This window comes from Apis cerana, linkage group LG5 (genome assembly GCF_029169275.1).
Source record: "Apis cerana isolate GH-2021 linkage group LG5, AcerK_1.0, whole genome shotgun sequence".
NCBI lineage: Eukaryota > Metazoa > Arthropoda > Insecta > Hymenoptera > Apidae > Apis > Apis cerana.
In genome coordinates, this window is record NC_083856.1 from 11,466,928 (window position 1) to 11,489,920 (window position 22,993).

General features: G+C 44.1%; 1 protein-coding gene and 1 long non-coding RNA gene across 15 annotated transcripts in view; one reads left to right on the plus strand and one right to left on the minus strand.

Annotated features, from left to right (window-relative positions):
- Nucleotides 1-22,993, minus strand: part of LOC133666119 (uncharacterized) — an 85,575-nt gene that overhangs the window by 53,593 nt on the left and 8,989 nt on the right. The window lies entirely within an intron of this gene.
- Nucleotides 1-22,993, plus strand: part of LOC107997565 (nephrin-like) — a 98,389-nt gene that overhangs the window by 20,761 nt on the left and 54,635 nt on the right. For all 14 annotated transcript variants that reach the window (XM_062075282.1, XM_062075279.1, XM_062075280.1 and 11 more), the window contains one exon: nt 11,077-11,282. In XM_062075282.1, coding sequence (XP_061931266.1) covers nt 11,077-11,282 — 206 coding nt within the window. The remainder of the gene's footprint in view (nt 1-11,076; nt 11,283-22,993) is intronic.

Below are 22,993 nucleotides of genomic sequence, written 5' to 3' on the forward strand. Positions count from 1 at the left end.
TACGGGGAATAGAAAAGTTGGAAAAAAAAAATGAGCGAAGCGGAATAAATTATTTCATTTAGGAAACGAGAAGCGATGCGTTTGTGCACAGAGTATTCCTAAAGTGGAGAGGTAAGAAGTTAAAAGAGAGAGAGAGAATAAAAAAAAGGACCAACCAATCAAAAAGTCGAGAACTCTTTTGTGGACTTGTGTTTCTGACCTCTTTTCATAGTTGGAAAGTTTGGCCAGCTAGCTAGCTATCTTCGAAACACGTATAGCTATAGAAAGGAAATTCGTACGGATTCGTTTGGTTTAAGAAAGTACGCGTCGCGAGAGCGACGTCGTTTATACAAAGTGCTTGGAAAAAATGAATAATTCAAAATTGAAGAAGAAGAAGAAGAAAAAAGTCGAGCAATCGAAAAGTCGAGATGAAAAATGTTTTGGTGGCGAGTCTTCTATTTCTGTCGCTCTTTCAAAGAGCCCGACATCAAAATTTAGCTGTATCTTCGAAATACCCCGTATGTACAAACGACAAACGAAACGAAATACATACGTCATGATGTCGTTTGTACACTGCTTCGAGAAGAGCCAAGAATCGTTCGAAGAATCGGGATAAACGAGAAATATTTCGTCGACTTTTATCATCGTGATATTCTTTTCATTTTTGAAGAAGAAGAAAAAAAAGAAAAAGTAAAATACACAAAGTTTGCGCTCCATCTTCGAAACATCCTCTCGTATCAAAAGCGAAAACGAGAAAGAAAAACTTGTAAATCCTTTCGTCTCTCTGTGGCCTCTTCTCATTCCCCGGGACGCGAAAATTCCCAACTATTCCATCTTCGAAACAACCGGAAACCGAACGAAATTCCGAACCGAAATTCGGTTAATTTAATTTGAAGATAACGCGCGCGCGAGAATATCCATCAAACGTGCTTACTTACGGCGACGCTCGCCGTGAATGTCGTTAATTCGTCGAGCGAGCGGCGCGAGTCGACGATCGTTCCGTTCCCCCTCCCCTATTCCAGCCTGTGCGACGCTTCGCGAGAAAAAGGGAAGGATCGATGACAGTCTCCTTTCGAGACTCGAGGAGGCAATAACGTTGCACGAGGGAAGGAGGTTTGCTTCCTCGAGTGGATAGTACTGAATTTCAAAATGGCTGTCGATCAATCCCCCTTATTGCCCATGCATTGGTACAGCTGTGTGTACATGCATAAATGGAGTTACACAGGATACCGGGGATGCGTGGCAGCCGTCTTCGCGATGTACACTTAAATCACAGCTCGCGTCTAATTGATTCTGTCCCAGCGTTATGAGGCAAATGAGCGCCGCTTATGAAACGCAAATACAAATCGCAGCCGGTTTTAATTAGAAGTTAACCGAATTACTCCGATGGATTATTTTCCAGTCGAAAATAACGACGATTTACGCGCGTGTGGAAATATGTATATAGTGGAAATTGAAAACATCGTTCGATCTCTTCGGATAACGTGAAATTCACGAATCCTTCACGAATTTCATTCTGAATCGTTAGAATTTTGCGCGACATCGGCTCTATTATTCTAATTTTACCATTTCTTACGCTTCTTAATTTTTATCGTCGTTATTGTCGTTCTCTGTATCGCTAATTTCTCAATGAATACGAGATATAATAAAATAATTTCTCGACCGTTCAAAATCAATTACGCTCTCCGCTCGAGCGAATAATTTTATTTTCGAAATTCATTTTTATTTAGGACTTTACGAGGCTATAATACTTTTCCCACGAATTTTGCCGAATCTGAACTAACGAGATGGAGATCATAGTTCTGGAGGAATTTAAAATCGAATATTTTATCTCCATTTTAAAATCTGTATTATTTCCTGATAAAGAAATAAAGAGGATAAATAAAGAGTTGTACTTTCCTCTATATTTACATACATTTTACATATTTACTTATATTTTTATATTCTTCTTTCGCATCTTTCGAAACGACCTCGAGAGTCGCCTCTCTTCGAATTGTAATTTTTTTTTTTTTTTACCCAGAAGCCTCGAGAAATCGAACCACGATCGTTAAATCTTCTAAAGTAAGGAGGACGTATATTTCTAGGTCCGTGTAAAATGGAAGGATTAAAAAACTGTGCTCTCGTTGTCGCGAGAACTTTTTAAGATTCTTTCTTTCTTTTTTTTTTTTTTTACGAGCAGCGACGAGGAACAAGTTATTCCGGGCGGCAACGTTAACCGACCTCCTCATCCGACAGAAGGGATAATACCGCGCTTATTAAACACGTGCCAGGATTAAAAAGAGACTAATCGCGCATTCTTGAAACGCAAGGTCGTTTCCTTCCAGCACGAATATATTCCTCCTTTGTTTAAATATACTTTATCTCCATTCGAGGAAAAGTTAATTGCTGGCGCAGGCCGCTCTCTCAAATCCGGATAAACGAACAATTCGTCAAAAGATCGAATTCTCGAATAAACGAATTTCACAATTTGAAGTTTAACGATTAACGAGTAATTATCAATTCGCAATTACTTTTGATCAACGACAGAGAGGAGACTCCAGTCGAAGCTTTTCTTTAGGAAGGACTTATTTTTTTTCTGATTATGAGTTTATACGATTTAATTTTCACAGAACAATATTTTTATAATTTACCGTTCCTTACTAAAAAAATGTAAGATTCAATCCGAAAAGAATCGATATACAAAGAAATAGAAATATTTTTTAATTAATCCTCTTAATTGGAAGAATTGAATTCCAAAGATGCGTTCCAAAATGCATCTTCGTCCAACAGTCGTGTACATTTTTCTCAACTCGTGATAAAAACCGGTGCGACTGATTTAATTTCTCTCAACATCCGACCCGACGTGCGTCGTACGCTCGATCGACGACGATTACGAAACCGATCGGATTATCGATTGACGGGCTCGAATCGACGCGCGGTGGAGAAAAGGGCTACGAGAGAGCAGCCGTAATGGGAGAAACTCGAGGAGGGGCCTCGGTGTCCAAAGATCAAACGTCACAGCCAGCGCATCGTCGCTTCTAGCCGTCAGACGCATCGAGAGTGCGCCACTTGGCATCTCCTCTTAACCGTACAGGATCGTTGACACGGCGGCACAAACGCAATCCCTTAAACCCGCGCGATATTAAGCCGCCTCCTTCTCCCAACCTCCTCCTCCCAATTTTCTTCCTTTCCCCTCCCCTCTCTTTCATTAAGCCACGCGAAACTTTCCGCTGACCACGAGAGAAACGACTTGCCGATAATCCGATCGAGTTCCCCAAAGAAGGAGGAAAGCGGTTTGAAAATCGTTCGATGATTCAGCGGGAAAGGAAAAATGCAGGATTTTGTGGGAGGAAGTTGATAATAATAAAAAGGATAGGACGTGTTCGGCCTAATCGATCGTCGAAAGCGAAACCGAGTCGAGTGGAGTGGAGTGGAGTGGAGTGGAGGGGAGGGGGAAGAGAGTGGGATCATCAAACTCTCGCGCAAACTTTAATTACTTCTCACGATGAATCGGCGGATTGTGGCGGTAAACTTGGCGCGCACCTGCGAGCCATTTCCACTTCCGATCGCGCTGACGTCAGGTGTTGCTCCGCCGAGTATCGCTCCTCCCCCTTCTCATCTTCCAATACGCGGTCAACCAACGATCCCGTATAACATAATATCCTCCTCTCTCCAATTTCTGTCTCCAGAAATTTCCCCAATTTCCGAGCCTACGATATCGTCCAATCTCTCGCGTTGCGTCCTTACGTCGCGTGTGCGCGCGTTTCACAATTATCGGGCTATTGTTACGCAACCGACTTCTCGTGGAAACGGGCGAACCGTTACCATTATTATTACCGGCCCATTGTGTTACGCGCTGGTCGTCCGATTCCAGCGATCAACACTTTAGCTCGAGAAAGAAAAAAAGGAAAATGGACCAACGCTTTTCCCATTCTCTCTTCGTTTTATAAACCGTGCTTTTTTTTTCGCTGCACGTCGAACAATCGTCGAATCCTCGTCCTTCGCTGTGCGTCTTCGTTTAAACGAGACCGCTTGAATCGATATTTTTCGATATAGGGGGCGGCACAATTCGACCGCGAGAATGGAATACATCTAGGTCGATGGAGCAATGATCGAGCAATCACTCCTTCCGCGATTATTGCATCCGACTGACGGGAGACCGAAACTGGACGCGATTATCGCCCGATCCTGGTTACCTATCATTCTGGATTAGAGACTGTATATATATATATTTCGAATTTCGATGATAATTCTATATCGTGTCTCTGTATTTTAATGGGAGGGGAGGGCAAAGATGTTTGGACGACGAATGGAACCGCGTGTGGATGCGATCGAGTTGCTGGAAGAGGGGAGGGGGCAACCACAATTGGTCGGCGGTCGGGATTCTGCTACTCGGGTGGAGATTTAATGATAACTCGAAAGGACATCGAAACCGCCACCGATCATCCATCCTGCCCTATTGATAGATAAACGCCGACCAATCATGGGCAAGCAACCGCCTCGTTTACATTTGCGAGTACCCGCTTTTATCTCCCCCAAATCGTTTATCTAGATTCTCCCCCCTCGACAAACTGTGCGTTTTGCGATTCGCTTCGTTTTGCGATTCGCTTCGTTTTGCGTGTCGTCGAACGTTGATGCATTCATAAATTTCTCTTATTAGCCACGGTAAACGATTTAATGAAATTTCATTCGCTCGTCGATCATCTTAAATAATCACGAAATGTGAGCAATTTCTTTTTTTTTTTTTTTGTGTGGTATATACATATACAGGATTTATTACGTACAATGTTGCGTATGACGTGTATAATAGTTGATCTTTATATATAAAATAAACGCGATCGGCCGGACGAATCACGAAAGCTTTTCCACGAGTCGAAGAATGACGCGCACACCTCTTTAAAATTCTCGTAAGCAAAATAGAGTAAATGCCTACTCTATTCTGATTTCCCCCGGGTCGGTCGTCGACGATCGAGTTTTTCCTTCGAATACGCGAAAGAAACCGTCTTTTAAAAGATTGGCAACCTTGGCAATCTTTCTATTTTTCCTTCAAAAGATCGTGTACGTACGATTTTTATTTATTTCACTTCGAATCACTTTCCTTCCGATTTTTCACTCGCAGAACCTTGACAAGAATTACCCATCGAAGGAAACATCGCGTAAGATTTTTCAAACTACGGATTTTTTGTATATTTTTCCTGCGTATGAGTATTTCAAGAATAAGAAAAAAATTGCTTTACTCCGTGCAGTTAATTAGAGAATTAAAAATTAAACGAATGTAACGATTAGCAAGATCGTTGCGAGCGATACCTTTGCAAGAGTAAACGCGTCCAAGTCTATTAAACTCTATTAAAAATTAAAAAAACTTTGAACCGCTATAACTCTGAGAATATTAATTTCTGATCGACGAACGAGAGATGATTAGAAACGCGAGACTTTCCTCCTTCAAACGCTCTTTCACCCGTCCCGATACGACTTCCGGTCGCCGAGATATCGTCGTTTAAAGAAAAGAGTAATTTTCGATCGTTGATCGTTCTCGCCACGTCTCGACGGTATATCTCGAACTCGGGACAAATAAAAGACGCGATCCCTTGAAAAACACGCTACGCTACGATTCTTGGAAAGAGTACTCAACACGCATTACGAAAAAGTAAAATATAGAGCAGAGCCATTTCGTAATCCCCCGTATCGCGTTAAGCGATATCGATCGAGATATCGGAACGTATCAAACACCACTTTCAACGGCAATGGTTTCTTTCTTTTATTTTTTTAATTGGATTTTCGCGGCAAAATTTTTCTTTTTAGATTTCCCTCGCGCTTTTTCCCTCGCCGAAAAAGAAAAAAAATCAAAGTTTTTATCCAAAAATTTTGCGTTCAAAACCGTCCGTTGTCATTGCGCAGAAAGCACAGAAGTTTTACAAAAGTTAGATTTATTATTTCGATAATAACGGATTATAATAACGGATTTTCCCTTCCATTTTTATTCCTCTCTCGTTGATCAATTACCGTATATGAAGAAGCTTTCCATCTTTAACCCACAACCTCCTCGTCCCCTATCTCTCTTGTTCACGTCCCCTCACGTCTCGCCGAGCGGAAACTCTCGGTAACTCGTTAATTTGACGCCACTTTGCCTAGCGAGAGATTTCATTCGAGGTTTCTCGCCTTTCCTTCCATATTTTACAAAGCTAAACGCGGTTTTCAAAAGATCATCATCGATCTTATCTTAACGTAAGAATATCGTCGAATTACGTTACACGCATTACAAGATTGGGAAGAAAATTAAAAAGAACAAGAATCGTGCGAGCAATCGACTTTATATATCCTCCTTCCAAATCGAAAAGTGAGAGTGGGGAGGGAGATATATATATATATGTATCGCGATCGTTTTCAGTCTCACCGTTGGACAACAACCGTGTACGAAGGAGTGGAGGAGTAGAGTGGGAAGAAACAAAGCGTAACGGCGAGCCGATTGCCATTCGTCCGGGAGGAGAAGGGAGGGGGAAGAAGAACGAGTGGGTGGGGAGAAGCGGACAAAAGCTGGACGGGTTGGACAACGAAGCCTTTTATCTGCTTACGCTTTATTTGCGTTCGCGCCAAGGGAACGCGAACTCGACGCCTACGTTTGCCTACGTGTCGCGGTACGCGTCACGCGACCAACAACGACCGGCCGAATAAATGCAAAAATCCCTCCTCTCCCCCATTGTTTCTCCCCCATTTTACTATCGACAACCAACGCGCTGTCTTATATAGAACGACGACGGATTCCACTTCGACAGGAATCGAGCATTCGAACGCGAGGCGATAAAGGCGGGAGACGAACCGCGAAATCCAACGTCGAAATATATCCAACCCTTGGAAGGGAGAACGAAAAGAAGGGTGGCGCGATTTCGCCGTTTCTCGAATAAATATTTCCGCTCGTCTGTTTTAATACAATAATCCTGTCACCCGCGCATTGTCGTCGCAAATACCGAGAGATTTTCCGTCGGGCGCAATCTCGTCCAAGGATTCGATTCCTTTCCTCTCCGTTTTTTATCCCGCAATTTTTCTTCTCCACTCTCCTATTTCTTTCCGGACACCGACAGATCGAATATCGTTATCAGAGTATCCCCATTACCCGAATAACAGATTAGGATGCCGAGATAAAAGAGCATAGGTTTAAACTATTGAGAAAATTCCGCTTGTCTCCCCAATTAATTCCGAGTCTCTAAAAAACAGAAACTCCGTGTTTCCTTCTCTTCCTCCGTACGATAGTTGATCGGTATGGAGAATTTTCATTTGAAAAAGAAAAAAAGGAGAAAAGGAAATGATTCGTATTCGTATTCGACGGGTATTAGATATTTAATATCCTCGGAGGAGGAATGCTCGGACGTAATCGGATATTATATTTCGCCGATCGGATCGCGATATCTCTGTCCCATTATGCCATGCACGCCGCGGATCCCATTTTGAAGAATGGCTGCGGGCTGCGGTTTCACAGGTGATATTTGAATAGAGGGGCTGGCCAGAAGAGGGGTGGGGTTATCGCAACGATTTCGAGGTATCGGCCACGGATACGGAAACCGACGTCGAAAACGGTAGCCAGTCGCGCGCATCAGGAGCAACGGCGCCACTCAATGACAATATATATATATATGTATATCCGTGATTTGCACGCGTATCGACGTTTTACATCGGTATGGAAACGGTTCTCGCGCTCCCTCGCCTCGTTAATTAAGAATCTGTTCTGGAACAGGTGCGATCGAGAGTTACCCTCCCGTTTTGTAATGGATCATTAGAAATTGATCGTTCCCTCGTTAAGTGTACTATTTTCAGGGGATAATTTCGTTTCTTGCTACTTATAGAATAAAAATCCGATATTAATGAGATCTCGAAAAATGGACTCGTAATCGAGCCCCTGCAAGGAATCGGACTTTCTACGATTTTAATCCGAAGTGTTATTCGAAATTCATTGGGATCGCGGTTAAAGCTGCTCGCTTAAATTCATGGGTTAAAAGTTTGACGGCGGTGGGTGTGAGCCGGTGTAGCCGACTTACGTCTAATCCCAATTAAAAATCATTTTATCACCGCTCCGGTATAACCGGGCCGCCGCTCCCCGGGGAGGCTGAAAGTTAGCTCGTGGAGGGGGGGAGGGCAAATTATATTTTCCGCTCGAGCGGAAACGGAAGAAGGGGAGGGAGGTGTCGGAACGAGCAGGGAAGGAAACGAAAGGAAAAGAAATGTGGTGGCGCAGTGGCGACACCGTCTGCAATTACAATGCCTTAATTTTATGCGGCAAGTTAAGCTCCTTTTAAGAGCTCCCCCGTCGCTAACGTATTCATAGGAAACGTTTCCTTTAACCGGGGAAGGAATTCGGCCCCGCTCGATCTCCCGAGAAATTATTTTAATTTGTTTAGAGGCCGCTCCCTCTCTCTCTCTCTCTCTCTCTTTGTCTCTCGGTGTTTTTTCTTCTTCCTTCCTTCTAATAAATAATGTAATTGATATAATATATTATTTAAATTAGTTTAATAGAAATATCGATTTGTGGAATCATGGATATTATTTTTTGATAGTTAATTAATTCATTAAAAGAAAATCTTTCGATTAATATGATTAATCTAAAAAAAAATAAATTAACTTCAAATGAAATTATTGTAGATAGCTAAAATAGAATAATTACAATTAGAGATTCGTCCAACAAATAAAACTGGATAAATGCTTAATCCTAAAATTAATAATATAAATAAAATTCTTAATTCTAAATTATATATACACCTTATTCAAGGATATAAAATTCGCATAACTAATGATAAAAAAAATATTATCATTGGTCTATAAATATGTAAATTAGAATAATTAAAAAGAAATCATTCTTTAGATAATAATTTTAATGCATCTCTAAAAGGTTGAAATAACCCAAATATAAAAATTTTATTTGGATCTTTTCGATCTCGAATGTAACCTAAAATTTCTCGCTCTAATAAAGTTAGAAATGCAACTCTAATTAAAACTATCACCATAAATGTAAATATTAGTCAGTAGTGGAATTTTATTATTTAGATTATTTATCACATCATTATTTGAATAAATATGTTATTTTTGAACGAAGTATTTGTACGTTCAATTCTATAAAATTTAATTTTTTATCATTAATTGATTCATCCTTCGTTCCTCGACTTCTCTTCTCCTCCTTCCTTTTCTTCAATCTCTCCCTCCACGATTATTCCTTTAAACGCTCGTTTTCCACTCGATGCGACGACACCTTCCCTTCGAGGATGAAGGGGTTATCGTTTTCTTATTAGAACCTATCCACTCCTCCTCGCGGATTCCATTCATCGGTGATGGAATTTCTCGTAATTCTCTTTGTATCGTGAACAGGTGGGTGAATCGTTCCGATTCCACCATTTTCTAAGTTTCCTCGCGTTCTCTGCCTTTCTCTCGCCGCGAATTTTAAAAGGGAATGCATTACCCCTTTTTCGCAAAGTATTATTATTATTATTCGAGCGTAGATTTCGCAGATTTCGCTCTGGTTTCGAAATAACCAGTATATCGAATGGAGAAAATTTTTTCGATGAAACGCACGATTATACGTTAAAACTGATCGACAACCATCACGTTTCAATAGTTGAGAGAAATGTTCTACTGAATCGTTAAGAAGCGTTTCAAATTTCTACTTTTTAATTTAAATCGTTATAAATTATCCTTCTTTCCGTTTGTAAATTAATTTTAAACTTAAAGTAAGATTTTGTCTTCCATCCTTTCACGCGATAAGAATATACGAAAATTAAAAACTTTCTATTCATTTTGATTTGCGAAACTTTGCAAAATTATATCAAGCTTTATTATATTAATATTATATTAAGTTATATTCTTTTAGAAATTTGAGTCCCTCGGTTCGAGTCACAAATATTTCTATATCTTTTTTATATATCGACAAATATACACGATAAAAATATTGTTCCGCAAATTTGCTTTTATATTTTGATATTTTATATATCTTTGTATACGAAGGAAAAAATATTTATCGAGTATTAAAGTCTATTTGCAATAAAGCCCGACTTTTCCTTCTAATTCTTTTATTGCATAATTATTTCGTTGATAAGTTCATCAAAAATAGATTAAAAAAAATTTATTCCAAGATACTCGCAGATTTTTCGGGTACAAATTGTATAAATCTGTTAATTTCTTCATGAATACGAGTAACTTGATCCTCGCAAAACTCAAAAACTTTGAAAATAATTTTGCCACGAACTCGGATCAACGGCCAGAGATGAAAAATCCATCCACTTAACGATACATCATTCTACGTCTCGTAAGATTACACGTAAAGAGCTTAGAAACCCACAAAGCAATATTCTAAAAAAATGAAACAAAGTTCAAGCGCGATTAAATAAACTGAAACCTGGAGAAAAAGAAAGGTAATTACGTCCGCCTACATTATATTCGAACAGCGTTAAGGAAAGAAAAATATGACGGATCTCTTCGTATCAATTTCTCGTGGAATCGGGCGAGGCGAGCGAAATGCAAGGCAAACGATAATCCAGGCGTGGTTTGGCTTCCCTCGCTCGATCGCCCTCGTTAAAAACCGATCCAATTTGTCTTACGGCCGAGAACAAAGTGCATCCGGACGAGTCAACGTCCCCCTCCTCCTCTCGTTGATCGACCACCGTCATCTCTTGTCATCGAAACTTTCCCCGCCCGATTAGACTTGGAGCCGATAATCGACCGGATCGAAGAAAGAAAGAGAGAAAAGATCGAACTGCTCCCCCTAAAAGACAAAACATCTCGTACAGAGAACAACAGAGTTTCCCATTTATAATGAGAATCGTCCAAGAGTCTCTCTCGATGCATGCTCGTAATACGTCCTCTCGCAGAGGTCGATCTTCGAAGCGCTTAAAAGGTTATCTGACTCTCTCGGTCGAGTGCACTCGTGTCGGCCTGTATTGAGTTTCAAGGCTTGGAGGAACTCGGAGAGCGGGCAAACTCCTCCTCTTCCCCTTCCTTTTCCTCCTCCGCCGTATGACGAATTGCAAAAGTTTTGGGAAAAATTGGTAGATAAGACGTGTACTCGGTGATGTATATATATATATATATATTCATTTCGTAAGTTGGGCTCAAGTTGGACGTTTCGATGTTTTGTTGCAGCTACGACGCGAGGAATCGACAGTTCGGCAAGGCGAAGCTGTGGAGCGCCTCCCACTTTTGGGGGGACAGGGCCACGTTCAAAGCTAGTCAACCCGCCCAGCTGACGATTCGAGACCTGCGGGAAAGCGACCAGGGTGTTTACAGATGCAGAGTCGATTTTCGCAACTCGCCGACCAGAAACCTCAAGGTCAACTTCACCGTCATCGGTGAGTCTTGCAAACTCTCCCGTTAAAAGTTTAAACTTTCGAAACGGTGCAACTATTTTAAAATTTAAAAGCATCGAGCCAACTTTGCCGAAAAACTATCCCACGCTTTCCACTCAAAAACTTGTCGCCACTTGGAAATTGCGATACTCGGATCGAAGGGAATCGAAACACTTGGAGGCCAAGTTTACCGATAATTTTTATTCGTTTCGTCCGGTGAGAAAAATTTCCAACGACAGTGGATGAGAGAAAATGGCGATAAAAGTGTTAAAAAGAAGAGAAAAAAGATTTAAAGCAGCACCGGTTAAAGAATCGAAAAGGGGGGGCAGAGACGAGAGAGAGATCGCGACGGTATTCGAGTCGCGAGCGTGGAGAAACTCGAAGCCAAGGAACTCGCTGCTCGATGCTTGGGAAGCGCAAAGACAGGCCCGAAGTATACGACGTATAGCTCTTGTCTCTAATAGAATCGAGCCGAGTGGGTATCGTCCCTCGAAGGGGAACGTTTCGTGGCCGGAACGAAGCGGCAACAAGGCCAAACTCCTTTTAGGAAACCCCTAACCGAATTTACTCATCGATCGGCTATTAAACTGAGTTAAGGCGGTGGCTGCCGATTCCGCTCCAAGGAATATATACCCACCTGGAGAAACTTTAAGGCGTTGCTGGGAAAATCTGACAAGACGTTTGTCGTTGAGGGACAAAGGGACTCTATCTCCCGTGCCCGCGATAACGAGACCGCGCCAAACTTTCTCGAACCTCCTCCGTCGAATAATTCTCCAAGCGAAACGAAAATAGCCTATTACGAAGAAACCCTTCCCGGATCGGAATCGGGCGAAAAGTTGCGTTGCCTTCCTTCGAAGAATGATGATGTAATAATCGAACGGACGAACATCGGCGTTCGAACGTCGCCTCGACTCGAGAAGGAGATGATTTAAACCTCGTGGAATCCTCGTTCGCCAATTTTACTAAACGTAACGAGAAGCTCTCGAGTCGTTCTCCTCGGCAGAGATTCGCCATTTCGATTCTGACGAGAGAGAGAGAGAGGCTGTGAACTCGAGAAACTTGGAAGGAACGAGAGCTGGTCGAGAGAGAAGCGTCGAGTCGGCGAACGTTAATCCGATTAGGCTTTACCGTAGATTTTGACAAGGACTCCCCTCCAACGACGTCTAATCGCCGATTATGGAGAAATTAATTTTGTCTTATCCTTACCCTTCCACTCCACGGCTCGTCTCCTCGGCCTACCCGATTCAATCGTCAAACCCTTAAACCCCTCCCACTTTCGTTATATCTCCCTTTTATGTGTATATATATATATATTTGCAGGCTAACAACTCTCTATCTCTTCGTTTACGCTCGAAACTTTTCGCATCGTTGGAAACCAGATACTTAACCGCACGGTTATGCGTTTATCGAACGGCCGTCGAGCTTGCGCTCTCATGCCTTCTCTTTCCACGCTAAAATCCTCTCTCGCAAAAATTCATTCGTCGCGTTAAATCGGCCAATTTTCGGCCAGTTTTTTTCGACTCGAGTCAAATATGTTATTTGTTCAATTTTGTAAGCGTGATTGTTTACAGGACGAAACGGTGAATACCGGTAGAGTTATTTCGCCAGCCGCAAATATCTTCGCCCACCGAATTATTAGACGATTTAATCTCTAACATCTCTCTGAACGTATCGCATTTGGATCGTTTCGTCGAATAATCGAGAAACGCATTATTCCCTGAAATAGACGCTTAATTCTGAATATCCACGGTTAAGCCTCTTATCGATGATTACCCATTAGCGATCATTGGCGATCGATACGTACGAGCCTTTAGAGCGTCTTCGTTGAAAAGATATCGTTTTGCCCGCGACTCGAACAAGGGATCGCGCGGTGTTGCCGGACGCGAGGCTCTCTCTCTCTTTCTCTTTCCCTCTTCTTTTCCGCCCGAATACGTCTCACGGTCGATATTCGTCGCGGAGAATTCTCGTTTAAGCCTCTTATCTGTAATTACTCGAAAGAAAAGGAGGGGGGAGAAGGAGAGGAAGAAGGAATCGGTTCGAACGAAATAAGCCGCGCGCGTCAAACACTCTGGCCCCTTTTCATATTTTCAACGAGAATAAAATATTGCTGGGAAGCTATATCTCTCTGTTCCACGAGAAGAAGGATCGTCGAGACGCTCGAGAGGAGATTGCGAGAGAAGATTCGCGTCGTTATGCGTGAAATACGAGCATCGAAATTTCACGACAGGAGGCGACAATGCTCGTATTTCGTCATTAACGGATTCAATGGGGAAGATATTGAAACAATCTCCTTTCCTCGAATGGCTCGGGTGGCCTCGCGTTTCATCGTTTTCTTTCTTTCTCCGTTCTCTCTTTAATCCCCTCTCCTTTCCCAAAAGTTTCTCCTCTCTCTCTCTCTCTCTCTCTCTCGTTACATTTTCGAGAGTTGGAAAGACAATATTCCAATTTTTCCGCGGAAAAACTTTCCTATCCTCCAACCGGATACCTGTCCGTACTTTCAGAAAATTGAAAAGATCCGTTTTCTCTCTGCCGCTGCGCGACGGCTAGAATCGAATAAACCGGGTAAAATCTTATATCCTTGTATCGAGAGAAGACTTTCGATGAAAAAACGGCGGCGAAAGAATTTGCCTCGAGGCTTATCGACAATATCGTTTTTCTCGCACGAATAATTTATCGGCCGGACGAATAACGTATCGGCCACGCAATTCTCACCCATATAAACGAAGAGGAACAGTTTCCAAGAGCGGGTAATGGAAACGTCCCGGAACGCAGGCCGGGCAAAACTTTCGCGGAACGCTCCCAGCGAGAAGGGACGGAGAAAGGAGAAGGGAGAGGGAGCGGTGGTGGTCGGCCGCAACTTGTTCCAAAGAAATCATGAATCGAAGCGAGCTCAATAATGTATCGAGCAATCCAACTTTCTCGAGGGGATTGGACGAAGCGCTCCAACTTCTCCGCGAAAAGTTTAAAGCTTAAAAAAGAGGATGATTCGAGGAGAGGGCGTATCGTTTTTTCCCGTAACAACGCTGTTTCTAATACAACTATATCACGGATTTTCTAAACAGCGAGCGAGATAACGAGAGACTTACGGCCGAAAGACGGCGCGTATAACGATAAAGGTAGGGGAAAAATAGGCAGGGTTTTTCAAAGGCAGTTTGAAAATCGCGTGGCGGAATTCAACGGTGTACCGACCGTTCCCCTTGTTCCCCTTTTATTCTGCCCGGTTTTTTCCTCCTCCCGCTCTCCTTCTCTCTCTTCGTTTTTTCGGCAAAAGTTCACCAGTCGCCGGAGGATAGCTACGAAAACACGACGGTGCTCATTAGCCGGAAGGACGTCTGTGGGAATTTTAAAGCATCCTGTTTTCCAAGGAAGGAGGATCGATCCGCGACGAGGCGTCGGTCATTCACTGACTGAAACGAAGGAAACGAATTTTTTCTCTCCCTTCTACCTTTTTTATTATTAATATTTCGATCTGCTCTCTTTCTTTCTTTCTTTCTTTTTTCTCTCTCTCTTGTTTTCGGTAGGCGGCGTGTCGCTGTTGAATAGAGCGGAATAACGTGGAAAGGAAGGACAAAAAAAGGCCGTTAACCGAACACTGGCCGGTAGATGGAACCGTAACCGCTTTTGTTCCAGTGCCAGTGACAGTGAGACACGGGATACGTGGAAGTGGAAATGTTCTGTAACGGAAAAACTGTGCGGGACGCGAGAAGAAATAAAAAAAGAAGAAGAAAAAAAGAATTGCGGGATCGATCGTCACGACGCGTCATGAATCATAAGGAAAACTTCGATTCCCCCGTTGACGTGAGGCAGGCCTCGAACGATCGAGAAAGAGAGAGAGAGAAAACCGATGGAAAAATCCGCAGATGGTCCGGCTGCCATATTTTTCTGCTTCAAAAGGCTCATTCGTCTTTGCCGTCGTTCGTGGCAATTCCTTCCCGAGCCGAGGAAACCCGACCCGAGGTTCTCTCCTTCGTCTTATCTTATGCAACACGCTAGTTCGAAAAGAATTTCCGCTCCTATTCTCCGTTCCACGCGATTGCCGGCCATCTTCGACGGGAACGTTTTACCGCCACGGTGAAACAGGCGAGAATTATTTCTCCAGAGAGAAGAAACGTCTGAGGGAGAGAGAGAGAGGGCTTTCGTCTACCTGTCAGCGGGCATTCCATTCCTTTCTATAGGTGCTCTCGAACCGTGAGCTCCACGTAATTTATAATTTTCGATTTCGCCGCTGTGCGTCGCCTTTGTACCGTCTACTTCGCGTTCTTCGTTCGTTTTCGACGATTCGATTCGATGCTAACGTTTCTCAACTGCTGGCGTGCCGTCCACGAATCTGTATCAATGAAAAACGGAAAAGAGTCATCGTACCGTGCGTTTGATGCAATTTTCGGACAGGCAAGTACCCAGCAACGATTCGATTCGATTCCAGCGTTTCTCAGCCGCTGGCGTGCCGCCTATTTGGAACGAATCGTCGTTGTATCGCGATGAAAAATTGGAAATGGTTTGACGTGGCCCGGAGCGTTGCATCCGGAAACCGGAAGCGGGACGTTCGGAAGGAAGAACTGTTGATTCCACGGGAATCGTTGATTACACTCGGAAAGAGATTTTTCAAGTTCCTTGCTTACCAATATATAGACAGGGAGGGTTTATTCGAGTCACGCGTAGAATTCACCGTCATCCCCGTGATATTCCGCCGCTTCGACGTATCCTGTCCCACGCTCTCGAACGTGTACACCGATTGGGGAGGAGGGCCCTCGACATTCCCTCCTTTAACGTCTCGCATTCTGTCTCCGTCAAAGACGTCGTTCGAGGTAATCAACGCGCGCGCCATGCTCGAAATCGAATCTCCGGATTTCGAGATTCTTCCCACGTATCCTTCCAAAAAACACGGAACCACTCATTGTATCCGTTAATATCACCCGCGAGAGTGATTTTCCAATCTCGAGGAAGAAAACGGCGAAGAAAGGAGGAAAGAGGGGGGGAAGTCTGTTTCGAGAGCCGCGCTTCGTTCCTTCCACGCAACCGCGTTAATTAACGCCGTCCTCCTCCCCCCTTCCTACTTATATAGCGCGAGGAGGCGACCTCGTTAAACGTTAAAGTCTCGCCGAAGCATCGAGTCGATACTTTCCCCGCTGGACGACGCTGGAATAATTAATATCGGCGCCAAGCCTCTCCCCCCTTTCCCTCTTTTCCGTCCAATCTTACGGATTGGAACGAACTCGGGCAAAAGTCATCCAGATCCTGGGAATCTGGTTCAGTGGCGCAACCGAGGGGGATAAAGGCGAGTGGAAAGTTTTCATAAGAAACACGGAACGGGAAAGATGAAAGTGCGGGGGACGGATGTTTACCGGGCGGGAAAGAGGATCGAATTCTTTCTCTTTCTCCCTCTTCTCCCGATCTCTTTATCCGTCGCGTCGAGGAAATGGGCGAGTTCGCGTTCCTTTTTACCGACCGAGGAAACCGACCGCGTGATCGAAAAAAGGGAAAGAGCACCGCCGATTAGGAGAGAGTGAAAAGCAATTAGGGGAAAAAACGAGGCGAGGCTTCGTTTCCTTTCGTTTCGGAAGCAAATACGCACGCTTTTCCTTCTTTTTCTTTTTTCTATCATCTCGAGAGGTTTTCTTTGAAGAAGAAGGAGGGAGGGTTCGGGATCGAGAGGTATCCGACTCGTGCTCGAGAAGAGAATGGACGCGACAAAGGAGTTCCGAGATAAGAGATAAGAGGGAGGGAGGAAGAAAGAGAGGGAAAAAATACGCGCTTCTCGAGTATTTCTGGTGAACTAACGTACGCGAGAATGGTAATTGCTCGGCGTCTCGTTATAGCCTGTTCTTTACTCGTCGAAAAGGTAGACGCGTCCTCATGCCTCGCTGGTTTACGATCGCGGAATGAAAACGGCGCGACGTGGCGCGCGGCGAGGAAACGAAAGGAGGAGGAAACAACACACGACGGGTGGGGGGACAAGGACGAGGGAAAATGAGTGGCTCGTGGGTATGGAGGAGAAAGGAACGTGGCGAAGGTACGCGGAGAGAAAAGAGAGGAAAAGGGTCGTTTTATGCCTAGTCCCTGGATCGTAACCGATAATAACGCCGTGCCTCGTATTTCAACGCGTCCCTCCATCCAACCCTCCCCACCCATTGTCGCGATCGTTTTATCGCGTCCATTCTAGCTCGAACCGGGCCAATAAGAGTCGTTTTCCTCGCGATCAGCTCGTCTCCTCGATAAGGAGCGAAATATTGTTTATTGTTTAAAGATAAAAAAAAACGCGACTTTCCTCGCATCTTCTTCCCGAATTCGAACACGTGATAAAACGAAACGAATCTTTCGTCGCTCGGAAGACCAATTTTTCCCACGACTCGAACCTGATTATTCACTTAGTTATCGACGCAGCCGACAAGCATTCGGCCCTCCTTTCACGGCCCTTCCTTCCATTCCACGGAAAATGAACGCGGTTATCTTTCCCCACCGTTCTCAACTTTCCTATTTTCTCGCTTTATCTCCGTCCCATCGGAGATTATATCTGGCAAAAGTCTCTCCGCATTTTTCAACCGTTCGCCCCGAAGCGCGAAATCGAGAGAATCGGGTGAATTGTGTTTGGCTCCTTCCTCCGTAATAGCCGCGTCCCACTCAGCGGCGGGGAAGGATGGCGAATATTCTGGCTGCGCGCGCATCGATACACGTTACGCAGGAGACAAACACGTTCGAACTCGCACCGATATCGCAACGACAACTCGATTTCAACTCGACGTATCCTCATCGTCGCCTCCCTCGTCCTCGTCGCCGGTTCGTTTCTCCCCGGAGAATATATCCAAACATACATATCTCCCTACGATTCGAATACGATCCTCAATGGAACAGTTCCACTGGCCGACAGTACGTCGAGAGAGTTTCGTCGCCGGATTCGTCTCTTTGTCGATCTTTTTTCGGTTAGTTCCCCGACTTTTCTGGAAAGTTGGTATATACGTATTCGCCGTGCATGCATACGTATTGAAAGGGCATCCTTGCGTACCCGTCGCTTTCAGAGTCGATTCTGCCCGGGGTATTGTCGCCTCGCGAGACTTCCCTATACGCGACCTTATATTTTTCCCAACCATTTCGAGCCAATACTCGCTCCTCCTCCGGTCCCGTACCAGAATTTTCCAGTCTCTGCGGATACGAGAACGGCACGAGGTGGGTAACGGCTCTCGAGAGTTTCTTCTCACGATTCTGTCGAAATTTACGTGTACGTATGTACGTGTATACGTTCGAAAAAGACCCACGGGTACGTAAAACTGTCGCCGGTAACCTTGAATTCAACCGCGTAACCGCCGCCGAAAATATCGTCCCTTTATCGGACGAACGAGCGATGGAAACGACTTCCGTGCGGCTCGGGGAGGGGAGGGGGAGCGCAAAAATTTATCCAGGAACAATTTCCGCGCCAGGATCGACTCGCTACGACGCGTGTGTGTATATGTATGAGCGCGTTCGATGAAGGATGGGAAATTTTACGAGCTCGTAAACGAGTACAACGACCTCGTAACTCACAGCGCTCGCTCCTTCTCTCAGTTTCGCGTCTCTACCTATCCTTCTCGACCCTTCCCGTATTAAGACATATTTCGTCGTTAATCCCTCTTGTCCCTTCCCCCACGTTTTTTTTATTTCCAGCGGACACGATGCTCCGTATCCGTGGACGGGAATAAATTCGAGAGGATTGCCCTCGAGAATCGATTTTCTATGGACATATATATATATATATATATATAAAAAAGGAAAAATAAAACGAGAGTCGATCTCATTTTCAGAGAGTCACTCGAGTGGACGCTGCGTTTCGAGAATCATTCGCGAAACTCGCGAAAAATAGCCTCGAGTATATATATATATATATAAAATTCTCTCTCCTACGTTATTCACGCCCTATCGACCGCGAGATAAATCGTTAACGTTGGATATAATCGTTGGAACGTTTGAAAGCCGCGAAGCTCGGAAGCTCGATGTCGGGGGCCATCGCCGAGATATTCAAACAACCGAATTAAACAAAGCGAGTCTCGACTCTGCTCGGTTGCACCGTTCGTTAGAATCGTTCCCCCGGGATTACGCAAATATTTCCCCTCTGCCTCATTGGTTTTTCTCCTTCCCTTCCACGCTTCTTCCAACCTCGACGTTCCACCATTTGTTTTCGTACATCGAACTCGAGCTCCTTTTATGCGCGCGCGTTTACCCTCGCTCTACCCGCAAAACTATGTATATATATATATGTGTGCGCGCGTGTGTGTGTATATATACACTCGTGTTAAACGAGACAAAACGGACGCGCTCGCTTCTTCTTTTTTTCCATTTTCGAACTATCGCCAACGTCGATACATCACCGAGACACGCCGTTACCTCGAAACCTTCCATTTCCTCAAAAAAAAGATACGTAACTTTGTAATTACGCTTCTGTCCTCTCTCTCGAGTACCGGGGATTTTGGCCATCGTTGAATTGTATATAAAAACTGGTATCCTTTTCTTCTTCGATATTTTGAACAGACGCCTTCTATAAAAATCATTTCGAAATGTGTCACGCTCGGCCAATAAAACGCTATATCGGCATTGTCTTTCGATATACACGTTTTATAGATCGTAATTTCGGGCTGGCATTTTTCCTCGGCCATTCTCGCTATTACGTACGACTCGGGATAAAATTTCTGGAAAACAGAAACGTATGGGAATCGATGTTTCGAGGATAGGGGATCATCCTATCGCGTGTAAAATTTTCACCTCGATTCGTGTAATGGCGGAAGAAAATTCGGACAAATAATGTTTTCGACTTTCTCTTCTTCGCGAATCGTTTCTTAGTTCCTTCCAGCCGGGGAAACAATGAATTTTGCCAGTGTAAAAATCTACGTACGTAAATAACGTTGCGAGGCGAAACGAGATTCGTTGCCGAGATGAAAAATTGGATCGTTACTGGGTCGAGTCGTGACTCGGTGTGAGTTATCGTTGGTGTCGGAAGGTTGTTCGAGGAAAATGAGAAATTCAATTGGCGCAACGAACCGCGAATCACCATCTGGAGTACACACACACACACACATATATATATATATATTTTCAATATCGTCAACCGGGTTGTATCGAGTCCAAGTTAATGGTTTTTATACCGGCCTCGTAAACCTCGTGTCGTTCGTATTTTTCGCGAAGGGAACAAACCGACCGACCGTCGATCGTTAGAACGCTCTTTGCAAAAGTGAAACTACATTATCCTTACTCGCTAATCGCAAACGAATAAAGCGAACCTTCTCGATCTGGATATTTTGAATTGATCTTTATTTACATTTTTTCCCCTCTCTCTTAGCCAAATGCGTCCGTCTCTTACGTTGGAATCACAGGATCGAATATAGATTTCGAATTAATCTTCCCTATTTGCGACGACCTCTTTTCTTCTTCTTTTTTCCTTGGAACACAAAAAATATTTGATGAATCGTTCCTACATCTCGAGTCGGACACCAAGGAATTACAGGATTAGTATTTTTCGAATATATAGATTTTGAATTAATCTTCCTTACTTGCGACCTCTTTCTTTTTCCCTTTCCTTGAAATATTCGACGAATCGACTCTTAAATTCGAATATTTTTCGAGCGGACAAAGATTTCGAACGAAACTTTTTTTGAACGAAGGAACCGCAGGATCGAGTATACAGTCGCAAATCGGCGCGTTCCACGCGGCCATTATCGCGAGAAACGTTAGGATCTGGAAACGTTGCAACGCGTGAGAAGGGGGGAAAAGCGTTCCTTGGCTCGATGTCGCTTTTGTTTTTTGCATCTGTGTCGAGAGCCTCTTCTGTGCCGCGGCTGTGCCGTGCGAAAAAAGAACGGAAAGAAAGAAAGGAAGGAAGGAAGAAAGAAAGAGGAAAAAGTAGGCGAAGCTCGCCATCTTCGAAAGAGGCGGAAGAAGCATTTCGCGCGGGATTGAGAATTCAAAGCGGTCGGATAATCCGTTCACCGGCATTTATTTTTATTTCCCTCTCTCTCTATCAGCCTCCTCCCTTCTCCTCCTCCCCTCTCTCTCGTTGATCGCACCGACAGGATAGGAAGTTGCGCGGAATGCCGCTTCACGAGTGCTCGTGCCAGCTGAGAAATTCCCCTTTCCAGCAAGAATCCACAAAGAAGAAGAAAACCGAAAGAACGTTGGCGGAAAAGTAATGGTTCCCCCGCACACGAATGCGCCTGTATACACCAACTTCCGAGATCCTCTTTCGAAAACGGAAGGGAAGCAACTCTTTTTTTCCCTTCTTTCCCTCCGAGAGGAATCTTCCACTATCTCTTTTCCAAACATCTTGGCCGAAACCCCTCTGTCCTTTCATCTGCATTTCCTTCTTCCTTTTTCCAAAAATGTTAAATAAAATGTAATTTCGGTCAGTTCTCTTCTCCCTCCACACTTCTTCCAGGTCAGTATTATTCATTCGAGAGAGAGGAATGGAAAATACATTTTCGAAGGTTACTTCTTTGCTTTCGTCTTTTTCATTCTCCACGATTGCTCGTCGAACGTAAACGTTGGGAGGGGGAATGGACGAGGAGGAGGAGGAGGTGGTTGGACGAAACAAGGGGAAGCAAAAAGAGATCTTTCTCGATTCGTCTTCCTCGGTCACGTTCTCCTCCGTGAAACATCCAATTTCCGCGGAAAAACTGCGAAACTGCCACGCGGCGGTTTCCCATTCAACGGCTCCCAATTTATGAATTTTCCTCGCGCCAATTTCACTTAAAAAAATTAAAAGGATGAAGTCACATTCGAGGGACCTCTTCTCGCATCTGGACCGAGAGTTTCAAACCTGTTTATTTTACAAGGTTGATTACCTCTCTGCAAAACGCTCGAAACGTGCTCGATTGTTGGGTAGGCGCGTCTATAGAGAGAGAGAGAGAGAGAAAGACTTTGGAACTTGGCTCCCTCGTAACGATCGCTTTAACGAGCTTTTGGATTTCGCTGCGGTGTATCGAGGGAGGGGACTGTCGACTACGATTCACGTGCCGTTTCACATTTCGTTGTATCCCTCTGAAACGGAACACGATCGAGGATAACGATCTTTGAAAATCTCTGAGAAGGAGAAATACGAGTGTTTCGAATCTTCTTCTTTCGAAAAGCTGGTTGGAGGGAGAAGAAACACGAGAAACATCGCGACAAATTTCGAAACGTTAAAGAAAAATTTAAGAGCATTCTCTCTCTCTCTCTCAGAGAGAAACGTTCAGCCGAGAGGAAAACGAGGACAAATGGAAATCGTGTAAATCTTATTTACATATTTATACGAAGCTTTTATACAGTGGCAAAGAAAATGGCTCTTGAATTTTGTTTCTCTCGATGTCGTTTCTTAAATGCATTTTATAGTAAGATACATTGTAACCACTTTGGCGTGGAATATATATATATGTGTGTGTGTGTATTTGGAAGGGGCGAGCGAAAAACAAAGAGCGCGGACGACACGTATTACGTGAGGTGGACGGAAGAAAGTGGAAATTCCGGGACAAAAAGACGGGAGAAGGATAAAGGATGCAGCCACGTTAAATAATTTGTCCTCCTCCGTCTCCCTCGCGTGAAATTGTACGTGTTTTTTGTCGGCCCGTCTTGACTCTTGGAAAATTATTAATTCTACCGGAAACTGGAATGTCGCGTTCCCTCGGTCTTGATAAATAATTCCATCGGCGCGACATCGAGGGTGGATGGACGGCGAAAGGCGTCCCGACGCTGGAAGGTTTAACGGTTCGAGGGGAGGATGA